The sequence below is a fragment of the Pseudophryne corroboree genome, chromosome 2 (genome assembly GCF_028390025.1).
Source record: "Pseudophryne corroboree isolate aPseCor3 chromosome 2, aPseCor3.hap2, whole genome shotgun sequence".
NCBI lineage: Eukaryota > Metazoa > Chordata > Amphibia > Anura > Myobatrachidae > Pseudophryne > Pseudophryne corroboree.
Window position 1 is genome coordinate 517,427,337 of NC_086445.1, and position 19,793 is coordinate 517,447,129.

At 48.9% G+C, this 19,793-nt stretch overlaps 1 protein-coding gene across 2 annotated transcripts in view; it reads right to left on the minus strand.

Moving 5' to 3' along the window:
* Positions 1 to 19,793, minus strand: part of S100PBP (S100P binding protein) — a 101,695-nt gene that overhangs the window by 45,957 nt on the left and 35,945 nt on the right. For both annotated transcript variants that reach the window (XM_063954140.1, XM_063954141.1), the window contains exon 4: positions 13,851 to 13,951. In XM_063954140.1, coding sequence (XP_063810210.1) covers positions 13,851 to 13,951 — 101 coding nt within the window. The remainder of the gene's footprint in view (positions 1 to 13,850; positions 13,952 to 19,793) is intronic.

Below are 19,793 nucleotides of genomic sequence, written 5' to 3' on the forward strand. Positions count from 1 at the left end.
TCCGAGAAGCGGCAGCCGGAGACGGAGGACAGCAGTAGCGGTCAGGAAGCAGGAGCGGGGCTGGTGAGTATTTTTTTGGGGGCTTTTTTTTTTTGTGTAAGTGGCGCTATTGGGGGCACAGTTTTACTGGGGGCACAGCTCTATTTTTTGACGCGCACATACCGCGTGCACTATCCCTGTTTAGTCTATTGGGGGGGCTGTCGCCAAAGGAAACTTTCGCCCTGGGCGCCACAAGGTCTAGAACTGGCCCTGCCGGTCAGTTCTTAGAACTTGCCCAGGTTATTTACCTAAGGTAGTGTCATCTTTTCACCTTAACCAAGAGATTGTGGTTCCGGCCTTTATTTCTTCTGATTTGTCCTCCAAAGAGCGGTCTTTGGATGTGGTACGGGGTCTCCGTATATATGTGGAGAGGACTGCCTCTATCAGAAGGTCAGATTCCCTTTTTGTTTGGTTTTCAAAAACGTGGCTGGCCTGCAAATAAGCAAACCTTGGCCAGATGTATTAGAATGGTGTTTGCACAAGCTGATGCGCAGGCTGGTCTCCCAGTCCTGCTGTTATTAATGCCCATTCTACTCAATCTGTTGGACCTTCTTGGTCGCCCCGCCGCGGCGTGTCCGCAGAAAAATTGTGCAATGCGGCTACGTGGTTCTCTGTGAACACGTTTATTAGGTTCTATGCCTTCGATACTTCCGCATCCCAGGATGCTTCCTTTGGACGCCGGGTTCTCATACCCGCTAAGGCGCGTCCCCTCCCTTGAGGAACTGCTTTAGGAAATCCCCGATGTTCCCCTGTGGAAACCAATGTAACCTGCTGCAGAAAAAGGAGAGTTATGGTAGACTTACCATTGTTAACTCTTTCTGCGAGGTACATTGGGTTGCAGAGGATGCCCACCCTGACGCACCTAGCTTCTATGGGTTTGTATGGCATTAGCTGCTGGTCCCTTCTCCTGCCGTGAGAATGTGGTTCTATGTGTGTGTAACAGCTACCTTCTCTCTTACCTGCTCCTGCATTCGACTGGTTACCGAAACGGAGCTCACAATGCCTGGAGGCGGGGTTATAGAGGAGGCACCTATACATCCTGGGACAGCCTAAAGCTTTAGCTTGTTGGGGCCTCTGGATCAAGATCCACTCTACACCCCGATGTTTCCCTGTGGAACCCAATGTACCTCGCAGAATGAGTTAACAATGGTAAATCTACCATAACTGTCCTACCGGTAATTCCTTTTCTCCTAGTCCGTAGTGGAAACTGGGGTCTTGTACTTTAGTACCATGGGGTATAGATCGGGTCCACTGGAACCTGGCACTTTAAAAACGTGTGTGTGTGTGTGTGTGTGTGTGTGTGTGTGTGTGTGTGTGTGTGTATGTATGTATGTATGTATGTATGCATGCATGCATGCATGCATGCATGCATGCATGCATGCTGGCTCCTCTCCTCTATGCCCCTCCTATCAGACTCAGTCTAGGAAAACTGTGCCCGAGGAGACGGACATAACACGAGAGAAGAACAATACAACAGCGGTGAGGCAACAAGCCAACACACAACCATAATGAAAGGAGAGCGCTAACCGGAATAGAGGATAGCAACACCAACCTAACCCGGATAGCAAAGCTATCCCGACAACATAACGGGACCACACCATCGGTTCAACCAAATACTTACACAGGTAAGCAGGAACGAAGCACTGAGGCGGGTGCCCATTATCCACTACAGACTAAGAGAAAAGGAATTACCGGTAGGTATTAAATTCCTAATTTCTCTTACGTCCTAGTAGATACTGGGGTCTTGTACTTTAGTACCATGGGGAAGTCCCAAAGCTCCCAAACGGGTGGGAGAGTGCAGAGACACCTGCAAAACCGCCTGACCAAACTGAAGGTCATCCTTGGCCAAGGTATTGAACCTGTAGAATTTAACAAACATGTTCGAACCAGACCAAGTTGCAGCTCGGCACAACTGTAGGGCCGATACACCCCGAGCAGTCGCCCAGGAGGACCCCACCGACCTCGTCGAGTGGGCCTGAATAGACATCGGCAAGGACAGAGCCGCCGAAGTATAGGCCTGTTGAATGGTCAACCTGAGCCAACGAGCAATAGACTGCTTAGAAGCATGCCGACCAATCTTGGAGGCATCATAAAGGACAAACAGCAAGTCAGATTTCCAATGATGGGCCGTCTTTTTGACATAAATCTTCAGAGCCCTGACCACATCCAAGGTCTCAGGGCCAATGGAAGCGTCAGACACTGAAACCACAATAGGCTGATTCACATGAAAAGCTGACACCACTTTAGGCAAAAATTGAGGACGGGTTCAGTTCCGCCCTGTCTTCATGAAAAATCAAATAAGGGCTCTTACAGGATAAGGCCCCTAATTCAGAGACACGCCAAAGCCAATAACATCACAGTCTTCCAGGGGAGAAATTTCAACTCCACCCTGTGTAAGGGTTCAAACCAGTCCGACTGGAGAAAGGACACAACCACATTGAGGTCCCACGGAGCCGTGGGAGGTACAAAGGGCGGTTGTGTATGAAGAACTCCATTTAGGAAAGTCTATACTTCTGGGTACATGGCAAGTTGTTTTTTGAAGAAAATAGAGAGCGCCGAAATCTGGACTTTGGTGGAGCCTAAACGTAGGCCCATATCCACTCCCACTTGCAGGAAAAGTAGAAAAAGACCAAATTCTAAATTCCACGGGAGAAACCTTTCTACTTTCACACCAGGAAACATACTTCTTCCCAATACGGCGATAATGTTTTGACGTCACCATCTTCCTGGCCTGGACCATGGTGGAAATAACCTGGGAGGGAAGACCCTTCCTTGCTAGAATCTCCCTCTCAACTTCCAAGCCATCAAATGTAGCTGCTGTAAGTCTGGATAGACAAACGGGCCTTGCCGAAGAAGATCGTCTTGGAGCGGCAGAGGCCAGGGATCCTCCAGAGACATGGTCAGGAGGTCTGAGTACCACGCCCGTCGAGGCCAATCCGGGGCAATCAGAATTGCCTGGACGCTTTCTCTTCTTAGCCCTTTTAGCACCCTTGGGATCAGTGGCAGAGGAGGGAACAGGTACACAAACTGGTACATCCACGGTGTCGTCAGCACATCCACTGCTACAGCCTGCGGATCCCTCGTTCTGGAACAGTAACGGCATAGCTTCTTGTTGAGACGAGAAGCCATCAGATCTATCTGCGGACAGCCCCACCAGTGAATTAACTGTTGAAACACCTGGGGATGCAGGCCTCATTCCCCCGGATGGAGGTCGTATCTACTGAGGAAGTCCGCTTCCCAGTTGTCCACTCCTGGAATGAATATGGCGGAGATGGCCCTTGCCTCCCAGAGGAGGATTTTTGACACCTCTCGCATCGCCGCTCTGCTTCTTGTTCCCCCTTGTTGGTTTATGTACGCCACCACGTGGCGTTGTCCGACTGAACCTGGATCGCCCGATCCTTCAGGAGATAAGAAGCCTGCAGAAGAGCATTGTAAATTGCCATGAGTTCCAGGATGTTTATCGGCAGAGTAGATTCCCGTCTTGACCATATCCCCTGGAACTGGACCCCTTGGGTCACAACCCGCAAACCCCGGAGGCTGGCATCCGTTGTCCGCAGAATCCACGTGTGGATATTGAAACTCCTGCCCTCTCCCAACTTGTAGCCACCATAATAGAGAAATCCGGGATTTTGGAGATAAGGTCACTTCCTGATGCATGTGAAGGTGAGAACCCGACCATTTGTCCAGCAGATCCAGTTGAATTGGTCGGGCATGAAATCTGCCGTTTGGATTGCCTAGTAAGCAGCCACCATCTTGCCCACTAAGCGGATGCAAAGATGTATGGATACCTTGCGAGGACTGAGGACCGAGTGGACCATAGCCTGGACAGCCAAGGCCTTGTCCATCGGAAGAAACACCTTTTGAGACACTGTATCCAGTATCATTCCCAGGAACTGAAGACGTTGGGTCGGTTCCAGGTGAAATTTCTGAAAGTTTAGGATCCACATTCATGATCCGTAAGTAGGCGAGTTGTCAGATCGATGCAGTGCAGCAGATGCTCCCTGGACACAGCCTTTATTAGGAAATTGTCCAAGTAGGGGACTATGTTGACTCCCATCATGCGCAGTTGCAGCATCATCTCAGTCATGAGCTTGGTGAAAACCCTCGGGCTGGTTGATAATCCAATGGGTAAGGCCTGAAACTGGAAATGGTCGTCCAATATGGTGAACCTGAGGTAAGCCTGATGAGGAGGCCACATGGGAATGTGTAGGTAAGCGTCCTTGACATCCAGAGACACCACCGCCCGCAGAGATCTTATCTTGAACTTGAACACCCGCAGATGCGGGTTTAGAGACTTCAGTTTCAAGTTGGGGCACATCGAACCGTCTGGTTTGGGAACGACAGAAAGACTGGAGTAAAAACCCCTGTTGCGTAACGGAGGCGGTAAAGGAACCACCACCCCTGTCTGCAAAAGTTTTTGAATAGCCTCTTGCTAGATGAATTTTGCTGCGGGTAATCCTTGGGAAATGAGGTCCCTCAACCAAGGATCTCGGCAAGACTCCGCCCACACGTGGGCGAAGTGTTGAAGGCGAGTATTTACCCAAAAGTCGCCTTGCCGCTCGGGCCAACCGTCACGCGGAAGGCTTAGCGGCAGGGGATCCGGTGGTATGGTCCAGGGAGACAGCAGGTGCAGGTTTAAGGGACTTACCACGAGATCCTCTGGAAGTGGTAAGTCCCTTAACCTTGCCACACGAAAGGACTGCAAGGAGGGTCAGATGTAAGAACGTCTAGCAGGTGGCGCAGCCGATACAGATAGGTAGACTTACCCGCCGTGCCTGGGAGATCCATTTATTTAATTTGTCTCCAACCAAGGCATCACCTGTAAAGAGAAGATTTTCTACATCCTTTTTGGAATCAGCGTCAGCTGACCACTGACATAGCCACAGAGCTCTGCGCACCGAAACAGCCATAGTGTGGCCATTTATCTTACACAACTCTTTAATAGCCTCGCTCGTAAAATTTGCAGCATCCTTTATGTGTTGTATCAGAGTAATGACCTCATCCCGGGGCAGAGAGTCTAAACCAGTGGTCTCCAACCTTAATTGGGGTGTGAGGTACTTTCTAAAAATAAAACCTCTGAAGGAGCTACCTCCTCCCCCCAATGCGCGTGTGTTCCTGCAAAAGTGGGTGTGGCCTCACAACTACAAGTAATGCCCCCCCATCGCGTAGTGCCAGATACACAAATAATGCCCCTCAGCAGTGCCAGATATTCAAATAATTCCTCCCAGCAGTGCCAGATACACAAATAATGCCCCCCAGCAGTGCCAGATACACAAATAATTCCCCCCAGCAGTGCCAGATACAATGCCCCCACCAGTGCCAGATACAATTCCCCCCGCAGTGCCATTTAAAATTCCCCCCGCAGCGCCAGATAAATTGCCCCCCCCCCCCCACAGTGTCCGATACAGTGCCGCACACAGTGCTAACCCTTGCTGGCTTCTTCTACTGCCGCCGGTGCTGCTCCTCCTGTATGAGGGACGGAAGGGGAGGAGAGCGCAGCGCGCGCCTCTCCTGTGAATTTCCGGAGAGCAGCTGCGGTGAGGGTGACAGTCTCCGTCGGCGGCGGGCATTTAAAATATGGTGCCGGTAAGTGAGCCAATCAAATCCCGCGGTCCGGCAGCCAATCAGGTGCCGCCATTGCCGGTCCACGAGCTCTGATTGACTGACGGCCGGCACCATATTAAAAATGAAGGGAGGAGTGCCAGTGACTGCCCAAGCCCATGCGCTCTGTGAGCTACCGAAAATACTACGGCGAGCTACCAGTTGCTTGCGAACTACGGGTTGGAGATCACTGGTCTAAACCGTCAATAACATTATCGGACCACTTGACTACCGCCCTGGAGATCCACCAGCAAACTATTGTGGGGTGTTGTGCTGTGCCTGCTGCCGTATAAATTGCCTTGAGCGTGGTCTCAATTTTACAGTCAGCTGGCTCTTTCAGGGATATAGCCCCTGGTACTGGCAGTACCAATTTCTTAAGGTGGGTACACACTAATAGATATATCTGCAGATCAATTGATCTGCAGATATATCTATGGACGGATCGGGCAGTGTGCTGTGCATACATACTGCCCGATCCGTCGGGGACTGACGTCATGAACTGGGCGGGCGTGTACACACGCCCGCCCAGTTCAGCTGCCAATCACCGCCGGCCGCCGCAGCATGTGTACGGGTGGTCGGCCGACCGCCCCGTACACACACAGCGACGCGCCAATATAACGGTAGATATATTGGCCGTCGGCTGTGCTGCGCGGCCGACGCAATACATCTGTGAACGACGGAGTTCACAGACGTATCGGCCGTACACACTGGACGACGGTCCCGCGATATATCGGCCGTTCAAGAGAACGGCCGATATATCGACCAGTGTGTATGGGCCTTTAGACAGTCTGGATACAGACGTATCGACTGACGGGGGGTTTTCTCATACCTTTCTGTCCTCAGCTGGGAGGGGAAAATGTAGTTAATAACCTCTGAGGAATTTTTCATTTTTTATCAGGGTTTAACTCCCTGGCCAGGGAGTTTAATTCTTTAGACACCAGAAAAGTTGCTGAGCTCTTGGGTCTAACATTAAAGTATAACTCCTCCTCTGGTTCCGACCTCATGTTCTCATGTGTGGAGAACCTCTCTAACAGCAAAAATGAGAGCCTCCACCCCATGGAACAGAGAGCTGTCCTCATCCATATCATCATCATCATTCACACCAGGCTGATCAGAATCAGACTGGAGCACCTGTGGCAGTGAGCGTTTGTGACACCACTAGAGGGGGCTGAGCAGCCTTCTTGGTAGTCACACAATCAAGAGTCACTCGGAGTGTTTTAATACCGGTCTCTCTATTTTAGCAGCTAATTCTGAATTTACATTTTAAATCATGCTTTTACAGCTATCCAACCAGTCAGGTGCCTGTGAACTGTGTCCCTGAGGATATAAGGAACATTGCTCACACATGAGTGACCCCGCTGAAGAGGGGGTAGAATTACAAGCAGCACACATAACCATGTCAACAGACATCATACTCAGAAGTAATACACCACAGTCCACTGACCAACACCTCCACACAGACCCCAGAGAGCCCCTGGAGTGGCACTGAGGAGTGGACACCAGCACACAGAACACAGCAGCACAATGTGTTGAATCATGTGTATGACCTGATACTAGTGCAGCGGCGCTAGTGCTGGCGTGCTCCCCCCTGTCTATGACCCCCTGATACCAGTTAACAATCTGTAGCAGTGTGGGTCCTGGAGGAGCTGTGTGCATGAAGCATGTTAGATCCGCAGCAGCAGGAAATGGCGCCTTCCCACCACTGGTCCCGCTCCGGGAAACCCCGCCACTTGCAATGGCACGCAGTTCCTAAAACAAATTATACTGACCGCTTACACAAAACAGTAAAGCATTCGCTATTTGAGTACACACAAAGCCTTTAAGACAGCGAGTACTGTGCCAGTTTGTCGGCACGGGCACCGCAGCTCTGGGCCCGTGACCTCCGCATGACTTGCTGCCAAAATTGCACCGGGAACCCGCTAACCAGGACCCTGGTGTAACACTCACTGCACCTTGTAACGATGTGTGATCAGCGCCTCAGGAGCTCAGTGTCCCGTCAGCTGGGATTATGAACCATTAACCCTCAGGAGGTTGGTGCAGTCCCACAAAGCAGGTAGTCTGGTTGCCAAGAGCTACCTGAAAATAATAAACTAAAATAACAATAAAGCAAAAAGCTCTGGAGCTCCAGAGAAGTGCACCCGGCTCCTTGGGCACATTCTTCTAAACTGAGGCTGGTAGGAGGGCATAGGGGCATAGAGCGGAGCATCCAGAACACACTAGAAGTTTTTAAAGTGCCAGGCTCCAGTGGACCCGATCTATACCCCATGGTACTAAAGTACAAGACCGCAGTATCCACTAGGACGTAAGAGAAAATAAGAATTTACTTACCGATAATTCTATTTCTCGTAGTCCGTAGTGGATGCTGGGGACTCCGTCAGGACCATGGGGAATAGCGGCTCCGCAGGAGACAGGGCACAAAAATAAAGCTTTAGGATTAGGTGGTGTGTACTGGCTCCTCCCCCTATGACCCTCCTCCAAGCCTCAGTTAGGATACTGTGCCCGGACGAGCGTACACAATAAGGAAGGATATTGAATCCCGGGTAAGACTCATACCAGCCACACCAATCACACCGTATAACTTGTGATCTGAACCCAGTTAACAGTATGACAAACGTAGGAGCCTCTGAACAGACGGCTCACAACAATAACAACCCGAATTTGTTTGTAACAATAACTATGTACAAGTATTGCAGACAATCCGCACTTGGGATGGGCGCCCAGCATCCACTACGGACTACGAGAAATAGAATTATCGGTAAGTAAATTCTTATTTTCTCTAACGTCCTAAGTGGATGCTGGGGACTCCGTCAGGACCATGGGGATTATACCAAAGCTCCCAAACGGGCGGGAGAGTGCGGATGACTCTGCAGCACCGAATGAGAGAACTCAAGGTCCTCCTCAGCCAGGGTATCAAATTTGTAGAATTTTGCAAACGTGTTTGCCCCTGACCAAGTAGCAGCTCGGCAGAGTTGTAATGCCGAGACCCCCCGGGCAGCCGCCCAGGATGAGCCCACTTTCCTTGTGGAATGGGCCTTGACAGATTTAGGTTGTGGCAAGCCTGCCACAGAATGTGCAAGTTGAATTGTGCTACAAATCCAACGAGCAATCGTCTGCTTAGAAGCAGGAGCACCCATCTTATTGGGTGCATACAATATAAACAGTGAGTCAGACTTTCTGACTCCCGCCGTTCTTGAAATATATATTTTCAATGCCCGGACCACGTCCAACAACTTGGAATCCTCCAAATCGTTAGTAGCCGCAGGCACCACAATAGGCTGGTTCAGGTGAAACGCTGACATCACCTTAGGCAGAAAATGAGGACGCGTCCGCAGTTCTGCCCTGTCCGTATGGAAAATCAGATATGGGCTCTTATATGATAAAGCCGCCAATTCTGATACTCTCCTGGCTGAAGCCAGGGCCAGTAGCATGGTTACTTTCCATGTAAGATACTTCAACTCCACCGATTTGAGCGGCTCAAACCAATGGGATTTGAGAAAATCCAAGACTACATTAAGATCCCACGGTGCCACTGGGGGCACAACCGGGGGCTGTATATGTAGTACTCCTTTTACAAAAGTCTGGACTTCAGGAACTGAAGCCAATTCTTTCTGGAAGAAAATCGACAGGGCCGAAATTTGAACCTTAATGGACCCCAATTTGAGGCCCATAGACAATCCTGTTTGCAGGAAATGTAGGAATCGACCCAGTTGAAATTCCTCCGTGGGGGCCTTCCTGGCCTCACACCACGCAACATATTTCCTCCAAATGCGGTGATAATGTTGTGCAGTCACCTCCTTCCTGGCTTTTACCAGTGTAGGAATGACCTCTTCCGGAATGCCTTTTTCCCTTAGAATTCGGCGTTCAACCGCCATGCCGTCAAACGCAGCCGCGGTAAGTCTTGGAATAGACACGGTCCCTGCTGAAGCAGGTCCCGTCTTAGAGGTAGAGGCCACGGATCCTCCGTGAGCATCTCTTGAAGTTCCGGGTACCAAGTTCTTCTTGGCCAATCCGGAGCCACTAGTATCGTTCTTACTCCCTTTTGCCGTATAATTCTCAGTACTTTTGGTATGAGAGGCAGAGGAGGGAACACATACACTGACTGGAACACCCACGGTGTTACCAGAGCGTCCACAGCTATTGCCTGAGGGTCTCTTGACCTGGCGCAATACCTGTCCAGTTTTTTGTTGAGGCGGGACGCCATCATATCCACCATTGGTTTTTCCCAACGGTTCACAATCATGTGGAAGACTTCTGGATGAAGTCCCCACTCTCCCGGGTGTAGATCGTGTCTGCTGAGGAAGTCTGCTTCCCAGTTGTCCACTCCCGGAATGAATACTGCTGACAGTGCTATCACATGATCTTCCGCCCAGCGAAGAATCCTTGCAGCTTCTGCCATTGCTGTCCTGCTTCTTGTGCCGCCCTGTCTGTTTACGTGGGCGACTGCCGTGATGTTGTCCGACTGGATCAACACCGGCTGACCCTGAAGCAGGGGTTTTGCCAGACTTAGAGCATTGTAAATCGCTCTTAGCTCCAGTATATTTATGTGAAGAGACATCTCCAGGCTTGACCATACTCCCTGGAAGTTTCTTCCCTGTGTGACCGCTCCCCAGCCTCTCAGACTGGCATCCGTGGTCACCAGGACCCAGTCCTGTATGCCGAATCTGCGGCCCTCTAACAGATGAGCACTCTGCAACCACCACAGAAGAGACACCCTTGTCCGTGGCGATAAGGTTTTCCGCTGATGCATCTGCAGATGTGATCCGGACCATTTGTCCAGCAGATCCCACTGAAAAGTTCGTGCGTGGAATCTGCCGAATGGAATCGCTTCGTAAGAAGCCACCATCTTTCCCAGGACTCTTGTGCATTGATGCACAGACACTTTCCCTGGTCTTAGGAGGTGCCTGACAAGTTCGGATAACTCCCTGGCTTTCTCCTCCGGAAGAAACACCTTTTTCTGAACCGTGTCCAGAATCATTCCCAGGAACAGCAGACGTGTCGTCGGGGTCAACTGAGATTTTGGAAAATTCAGAATCCACCCGTGTTGTTGCAGCACTAGTCGGGTTAGTGCTACTCCGTCCTCCAGCTGTTCTCTGGACCTTGCCCTTATCAGGAGATCGTCCAAGTAAGGGATAATTAATACGCCTCTTCTTCGCAGAAGAATCATCATTTCGGCCATTACCTTGGTAAAGACCCGAGGTGCCGTGGACAATCCAAACGGCAGCGTCTGAAACTGATAATGACAGTTTTGCACCACGAACCTGAGGTACCCTTGATGTGAAGGGCAAATTGGGACATGCAGGTAAGCATCCTTTATGTCCAGGGACACCATAAAGTCCCCTTCTTCCAGATTCGCTATCACTGCTCTGAGTGACTCCATCTTGAACTTGAATTTTTGTATGTACAGGTTCAAAGATTTCAGATTTAGAATAGGTCTTACCGAGCCGTCCGGCTTCGGTACCACAAATAGCGTGGAGTAATACCCCTTTCCCTGTTGTAGGAGGGGTACCTTGACTATCACCTGCTGAGAAAACAGCTTGTGAATGGCTTCCAATACCGTCGCCCTGTCTGAGGGAGACATTGGCAAAGCAGACTTTAGGAACCTGCGAGGGGGAGACTTCTCGAATTCCAACCTGTAACCCTGAGATACTACCTGCAGGATCCAGGGGTCCACCTGTGAGCAAGCCCACTGTGCGCTGAAATTCTTGAGTCGACCCCCCACCGCTCCTGAGTCCGCTTGTAAGGCCCCAGCGTCATGCTGAGGGCTTTGCAGAACCCTGAGAGGGCTTCTGTTCCTGGGCAGGGGCTGCTTGCTGCCCTCTCTTACCCCTTCCTCTGCCCCGAGACAGATATGACTGTCCTTTTGTCCGCTTGTTCTTATAGGACCGAAAGGACTGCGGCTGAAAAGACGGTGTCTTTTTCTGTTGGGAGGGGGTCTGAGGTAAAAAGGTGGATTTTCCGGCAGTTGCCGTGGCCACCAGATCCGATAGACCGACGCCAAATAATTCCTCCCCTTTATACGGCAATACTTCCATATGTCGTTTGGAATCCGCATCACCTGACCACTGTCGCGTCCATAAACTCCTTCTGGCAGATATGGACATCGCATTTACTCTCGATGCCAGAGTGCAAATATCTCTCTGAGCATCTCGCATATAAAGGAAAGCATCCTTTAATTGCTCTATAGTCAATAAAATACTGTCCCTATCCAGGGTATCAATATTTTCAGTCAGGGAATCCAACCAGACGACCCCAGCACTGCACATCCAGGCTGAGGCGATGGCTGGTCGCAGTATAACACCAGTATGTGTGTATATACTTTTTAGGGTAGTTTCCAGTCTCCTATCAGATGGATCCCTGAGGGCGGCCGTATCAGGAGACGGTAACGCCACTTGTTTTGATAAGCGTGTGGCGGGAAAGGGTATAATGCTAATAACTTTTTTGAAATTAGCACTTTTCTATCTGGGTTAACCCACGCTTCATCACATACATCATTTAATTCCTCTGATTCAGGAAAAACTACAGGTAGTTTTTTCACCCCCCACATAATACCCCTTTTTGTGGTACTTGCAGTATCAGAGATATGCAAAGCCTCCTTCATTGCCGTGATCATATAACGTGTGGCCCTACTTGAAAATACGTTTGTTTCATCACCGTCGACACTAGATTCAGTGTCTGTGTCGACCGACTGAGGTAAAGGGCGCTTTACAGCCCCTGACGGTGTCTGAGACGCCTGGGCAGGTACTAACTGGTTTGCCGGCCGTCTCATGTCGTCAACTGATTTTTGTAATGTGCTGACATTATCACGTAATTCCATAAACAAAGCCATCCATTCCGGTGTCGACTCCCTGGGGGGTGACATCACCATTATCGGCAATTGCTCTGCCTCCACACCAACATCGTCCTCATACATGTCGACACACACGTACCGACACACAGCAGACACACAGGGAATGCTCTTATCGAAGACAGGACCCCACTAGCCCTTTGGGGAGACAGAGGGAGAGTTTGCCAGCACACACCCAAGCGCTATAATATATATGGGAACAACCTTATATAAGTGTTGTTCCTTATAGCAGCTTAAATATATCAAAATATCGCCAAAAAATGCCCCCCCTCTCTGTTTTACCCTGTTTCTGTAGTGCAGTGCAGGGGAGAGTCCTGGGAGCCTTCCTCACAGCGGAGCTGAGCAGGAAAATGGCGCTGTGTGCTGAGGAGAATAAGCCCCGCCCCCTATTTCGGCGGGCTTTTCTCCCGGAGTTTTAGATATCTGGCATGGGTTAAATACATACATATAGCCTCAATGGCTATATGTGATGTATTCTTTTGCCATAAAGGTATTAAATATTGCTGCCCAGGGCGCCCCCAGCAGCGCCCTGCACCCTCGTGACCGCTTGGTGTGAAGTGTGTGACAACAATGGCGCACAGCTGCAGTGCTGTGCGCTACCTTCATGAAGACTGAAGAGCCTTCTGCCGCCTGTTTCCGGACCTTCAATCTTCAGCATCTGTAAGGGGGGTCGGCGGCGCGGCTCCGGGACGAACCCCAGGGTGAGACCTGTGTTCCGACTCCCTCTGGAGCTAATGGTGTCCAGTAGCCTAAGAATCCAATCCATCCTGCACGCAAGTGAGTTGAAATTCTCTCCCCTAAGTCCCTCGATGCAGTGAGCCTGTTGCCAGCAGGACTCACTGAAAATAAAAAACCTAAAAACTTTTTCTAAGCAGCTCTTTAGGAGAGCCACCTAGATTGCACCCTGCTCGGACGGGCACAAAAACCTAACTGAGGCTTGGAGGAGGGTCATAGGGGGAGGAGCCAGTACACACCACCTAATCCTAAAGCTTTATTTTTGTGCCCTGTCTCCTGCGGAGCCGCTATTCCCCATGGTCCTGACGGAGTCCCCAGCATCCACTTAGGACGTTAGAGAAATCTGCATTAACTGCAGCCTAACTGAATAGCCCCGGGGGGCCAGAGAGTAGCGTTAATTACTGCAGGCTAATTGAATCCAACCCATAAACTGTTCAGTACATTCCTAACTGTACATGTGTTAGTTTTGCTTGAAATGGAATATCAGCCTTTAAAGCATACCTGTTGTTAGTATGTTTATAGGCGTCATAGCCATGTATTTAACAATGAGGTACACAGCCGTGGCAAGAAGGATTTCATTCTTAGCGTGGACAAACCATTATCTGCAACTTGGTCATGAAGAGTTTCTTACCTTGCAAATTGTATGCTCCCATTGGACCTTCCATATGCATCCATACTTGAGTACAGTAATAGTTTTTATTACTCTCCAATTCAGGTTGATATAGAATGTGCCTGAAAGACACATATTGAACATACTAAGTGAACATAAAAGAGCACATAAAGCACGCAAGTCAGATTTGTCCTGGATATAACATAGAATGTTAGCTAAAAAAATGGGAACTATCAAACTGCGCACAGCTTATGGAAGTAAATATATCAGTCTATGATGTTGATCAGAAGGTTATGGACCAATGTTCCTATATTCTTCTATCTTTCCTTCCAATTCTTTCCTTTCTTACTTCTGAAAAGTCCCCTTCAAATTTGTCGAATGTCCCTCAAAAACAAGGAAAGAACAATATTGTGTAGCAGTTCCTGGATTTGAGTGATTCTCTGAGTAATCTGGTTCGACAAGATGGTTCGTACCGTACTCACGTCTGAACGGTGGGATTCACACACATAAAGGTTTCTTTTTTGGGAAGGTTTTCTCCTGACTGGATTTGGTCGTGTTCTCTTAAATCCTCGTCAAGTGGTATCCCAACATGAAAAGTACCGAGGAGAAAAAATATCCTAATTAGTGGATATCCCACGGTATAATATATTCAGTCAGTCAACTGGAGAAATGGACTCGCGTACCGTACTCACACTCAAAGTGTATTCAATATACCCATAAAGGTATCTTTAACTGTAATTCATACTCCAACAGATAAAATAAAAAGACGTAGATGGGCAGGCGTACCCCACTTACAATCTTCTATGATGTTGTCTTGCCCGTAGCGGTTTCTTTTTCCACTTTCTTCCCAGGAAGTGGAACTCCACTATCGGCTCCCAATCTCGGTATAATGGAAATATATATCGAAAAATGGAAGTTTAATAAAAAGGAGTTTTATTGAATTCAAACAATAAAAGTATCAGCAATGGGGCAGAAAAAAACTCTAATAGGCCGACCAGAAGATGTTGATAACCATTCAAAAAAAGGTGAAATAGATCCGGATTACCTCACCTCAAAAGATGGTAGTCTGGAAGGTCTACAGGTGATGTCTGTCCCTCACACCAACGCGTTTCGACCAGAGGGTCTTTTTCAAGGTGTGTTAAGAGGGAGATTGTAGTTCTATTTATACCCCTAATGAGCAGCGGCGGTGCGGAGGAGGCTGTGGTCGGCGGTGCGGAGGATGAGGAGGCTGTGGTCGGCGGCAGTGAGGAGGAAGAACCTGTGGGCGGCAGTGTTGCGGAGAAGGCGGCTGTGGGCTGCGGTGCAGAGGAGGCGGCTGTGGTCAACAGCCTTCAGTCCGGCTCTGGTCCACCTATGACCGCCGCTATTTCAAATCTGACACGGACCGGTAGCTTGGCTAGTGGACTGGAGGCCCCAGCTCCAGGACAGTGTGGGAAGGCAGCAGTGAGAGCCGAGGAGCAGACACAGAGGAGCTACCGGTCCGTGTCAGATTTGAAATAGCGGCGGTCATAGGTGGACCAGAGCCGGACTGAAGGCTGTTGACCACAGCCGCCTCCTCTGCACCGCAGCCCACAGCCGCCTTCTCCGCAACACTGCCGCCCACAGGTTCTTCCTCCTCACTTCCGCCGACCACAGCCTCCTCATCCTCCGCACCGCCGACCACAGCCTCCTCCGCACCGCCGCTGCTCATTAGGGGTATAAATAGAACTACAATCTCCCTCTTAACACACCTTGAAAAAGACCCTCTGGTCGAAACGCGTTGGTGTGAGGGACAGACATCACCTGTAGACCTTCCAGACTACCATCTTTTGAGGTGAGGTAATCCGGATCTATTTCACCTTTTTTTGAATGGTTATCAACATCTTCTGGTCGGCCTATTAGAGTTTTTTTCTGCCCCATTGCGGATACTTTTATTGTTTGAATTCAATAAAACTCCTTTTTATTAAACTTCCATTTTTCGATATATATTTCCATTATACCGAGATTGGGAGCCGATAGTGGAGTTCCACTTCCTGGGAAGAAAGTGGAAAAAGAAACCGCTACGGGCAAGACAACATCATAGAAGATTGTAAGTGGGGTACGCCTGCCCATCTACGTCTTTTTATTTTATCTGTTGGAGTATGAATTACAGTTAAAGATACCTTTATGGGTATATTGAATACACTTTGAGTGTGAGTACGGTACGCGAGTCCATTTCTCCGGTTGACTGACTGAATATATTATACCGTGGGATATCCACTAATTAGGATATTTTTTCTCCTCGGTACTTTTCATGTTGGGATACCACTTGACGAGGATTTAAGAGAACACGACCAAATCCAGTCAGGAGAAAACCTTCCCAAAAAAGAAACCTTTATGTGTGTGAATCCCACCGTTCAGACGTGAGTACGGTACGAACCATCTTGTCGAACCAGATTACTCAGAGAATCACTCAAATCCAGGAACTGCTACACAATATTGTTCTTTCCTTGTTTTTGAGGGACATTCGACAAATTTGAAGGGGACTTTTCAGAAGTAAGAAAGGAAAGAATTGGAAGGAAAGATAGAAGAATATAGGAACATTGGTCCATAACCTTCTGATCAACATCATAGACTGATATATTTACTTCCATAAGCTGTGCGCAGTTTGATAGTTCCCATTTTTTTAGCTAATGTTCAGGATATATGGTGTTGAGTGACACCAGGGTTCTACAAAACTGCAGCCGCTGTGAGCGCAGTGGTCCACTATCCCTGTATTTCTTGTATAACATAGAATGTAACTGTGGAGGTCAGACATTCATATGCGTAAAAAGAAGAGAGATATGGTAGACTTACCTTTGTTAACTCTCTTTCTTCGAGGTCCGTAGGGTCCATAGGGGATACTATGGGGACAATTGGGTGTAGGTAGTGTTAAGTACCGGGCACCAAACAGTTAAAGCTTTAGATCTCCCAGGATGCTCCAGTCCTTCTCCCCTATACCCGGCCTCCAGCTCAGGCTCTTCAGTTTTGTCCACAAGCCCAAGGCAGGAGCAGGATAAGAGAGAAGGAATATTTGGTACACACAAGAACACACTCTCACGGACAAGAGAAGGGAACCGGTGACCAAGAAAAGAAACCCATAGAAGCCAGGTGCGTCAGGGTGGTGCCCTGTGGACCTCGAAGAAAGAGTTAACAAGGTAAGTTTACCATAACTATCCTTTTCTACTTCGGGATCCATAGGGCTCCACAGGGGAAACAATAGGAATTTAATACCTAACGGTAATTCCTTTTCTCGTAGTCCGTAGTGGATACTGGGGAATAGTAGATTAACATGGGGTATAGATCAGGTCCACTGGAGCCTGGCACTTTAAAAAAATAATTGTGTGTGCTGGCTCCTACACTCTATGCCTCTCCTAGCAGACTCAGTCTAGGAAACTGTGCCCGAGGAGACGGACATACTTTGAGAGAAGAAGATAAACACGTAAAGCGGTGAGGTAATGAACCAATACACAACAACGATAGCAGAGCTTACCACAACAGAGGAAAGCAAAGCTAACTATAGAAGGATAGCACATCTAACCAACATGGAACAGGGAAAGCAACAGCAAACCCAACCAAGAATACTTACAACCAGGTAAGCAGGAAAACGAAGCACTGAGGCGGGCGCCCAGTACCCACTACGAGAAAAGGAATTACCAGTAGGTATTAAATTCCTATATTTTCTAACGTCCTAGTGGATACGGGGGAATATTAGATTACCATGGGGATGTGCCAAAGCTCCCAGAACGGGTGGGAGAGTGCAGAGACCCCTGCAAAACCGCCTTACCAAACGGAAGGTCATCCTTGGCCAAGGTGTCGAACCCATATACTTGACAATCGTGTTCGAACCAGACCAAGTAAATGCCCAGCCCAACTGTAAGGCTGATACACCCCGGGCAGCCGCCCTGGAAGAACCCACCGACCTTGTGGAGTGGGTATGAATAGAACTCGACAGCAGCAGAGCTGCCGAAGTATAGGCTTGTTGAATAGTCAATTTAAGCTAACGAGCAATGGATTGCTTAGGGGCAAGGCAACCAATTTTAGTAGCATCATAAAGGACAAACAGCGCGTCAGACTTCCTGTGATGAGCTGTGCTCATGTAATCCTCAAAGCCCTCACCACATCCAGGGACTTTGGAGCAATGGAAGCGTCAGATAACACTGGAACCACAATAGGATGAGTTCATGAAAGGCCGACACTACCTTTGGGAAAACTGTGGGTGAGCATGCGGTACATGACCGATTCAACCACAGGGACATGTAATGTACTACATAAAATGCATGTTTAATCCCAGCTGGAACAGATTATGTATTTTCCTGATATATGCTGCTATCGACTTAATTCTCCAATACATTTGCACTTTACCATTATCTATACTGGTGGTGTACTGATTTATTCACTTGTTTCAAAGGAGAGAGAGAGAGAGAGAGAGAGAGAGAGAGAGAGAGAGAGAGAGAGAGAGAGAGAGAGAGAGAGAGAGAGAGAGAGAGAGAGAGAGAGAGAGAGAGAGAGGAGAGAGAGAGGGGGAGGGGGAGGGGGAGAGAGAGGGGGAGGGGGAGAGAGAGGGGGAGAGAGAGATAACCAAAAATGTGCTATATGTGATCCGCCTTGGACCCAATAGTCCTTGGGACAGATCGGCTGCTAATCTCCAAATAAGTCCTGCTGCCAGTCGAGAACCGGTGGTTAAACAGTGTGGGTGGTCTTCAGTATGCCGGCTGTCGGGATCCCGGCGCACAGTATACCGGCGCCGGGATCCCGACAGTCGGCATACCGACACTTATTCTCCCTCGTGGGGGTCCACGACCCCACTGGAGGGAGAATAAAATAGTGTGCCACCGTGCCCGTAGCGTGGCGAACGCAGCGAGCCCGCAAGGGGCTCATTTGCGCTCGCCACACTGTCGGTAAGCCGGCGGTCGGGCTCCCGGCGCCGGTATGCTGGGGCGCCGGGAGCCCGACCGCCGGCATATCGTAGTGAACCCAACATTGTAGATGGTTGTATGGAGAGCGCTCAAACATGTGTTATTGTCTCTTTGATTTTCTAGGATAGTCCTTCAATTCAGAATTTGACCACGGGAAGTTGGACGATTCTGCAAAAAACCCTCTCACCAGATTCACCCAGATATCGATATCACTCGTAAATTTAAGATTTCCATGAAATTTAATAAAATATTTTTCTTTTAAAATGATATATAATTCTTACATCAATCTTAACATTCGTGGGATAAGGTCTTAATGGAACTTGCTGTCTACCCCAGCCGGAGAAGAGCTCCTATGACAGCCTGTCCAACCCACAATGTTTATCACCCAACGCGTTTCGTCTACACAGACTTCCTCAGGGGTGTTTTTATATGTAAGAATGAAGTCCTAATTGTAGAAATAAAAATGGGACAAAACCCACATATCTTAATCACAGTATTGAAATCTAATACTTGATAAAAACCGGTACAGGATAATCCCAAAGTTCTTGTAGCTAACGTACAGGAGAGTTCGGACTTTGTATAAACAGCCTTTATTTTTTGATAGCTGCAATACTGGAGCTTGTGTCCTCAACGCTGTCCTCACTCTGAATCATGAGGACAGAGGTAGTTAGCCAGGGTAGTTGGCCAGGATGAGTTTCAAGAACAGACCTGTCTCGATGAAAGTTCAGGAAGGGAGAGCAACAGGAGAGCTACCCTAAATCGGACACCCTTCGGGCCGATACAACAGCCAAAAGAAAAAAAGTCTTTGCTGTTAGCCACTTGAGGTCCACTGATTTAGGGGTTTAAACGGATGCACCTAGAGTGCTTGAAGAACCACTGACAACTCCCACGGAGCCACTGGAGGGACAAAGGGAGGTTGTATATGGAGGACACCCTGAAGAAAACAGGATTTTAATACTTACCGGTAAATCCTTTTCTTCTAGTCCGTAGAGGATGCTGGGGTCCACTTCAGTACCATGGGGTATAGACGGTTCCGCAGGAGCCATGG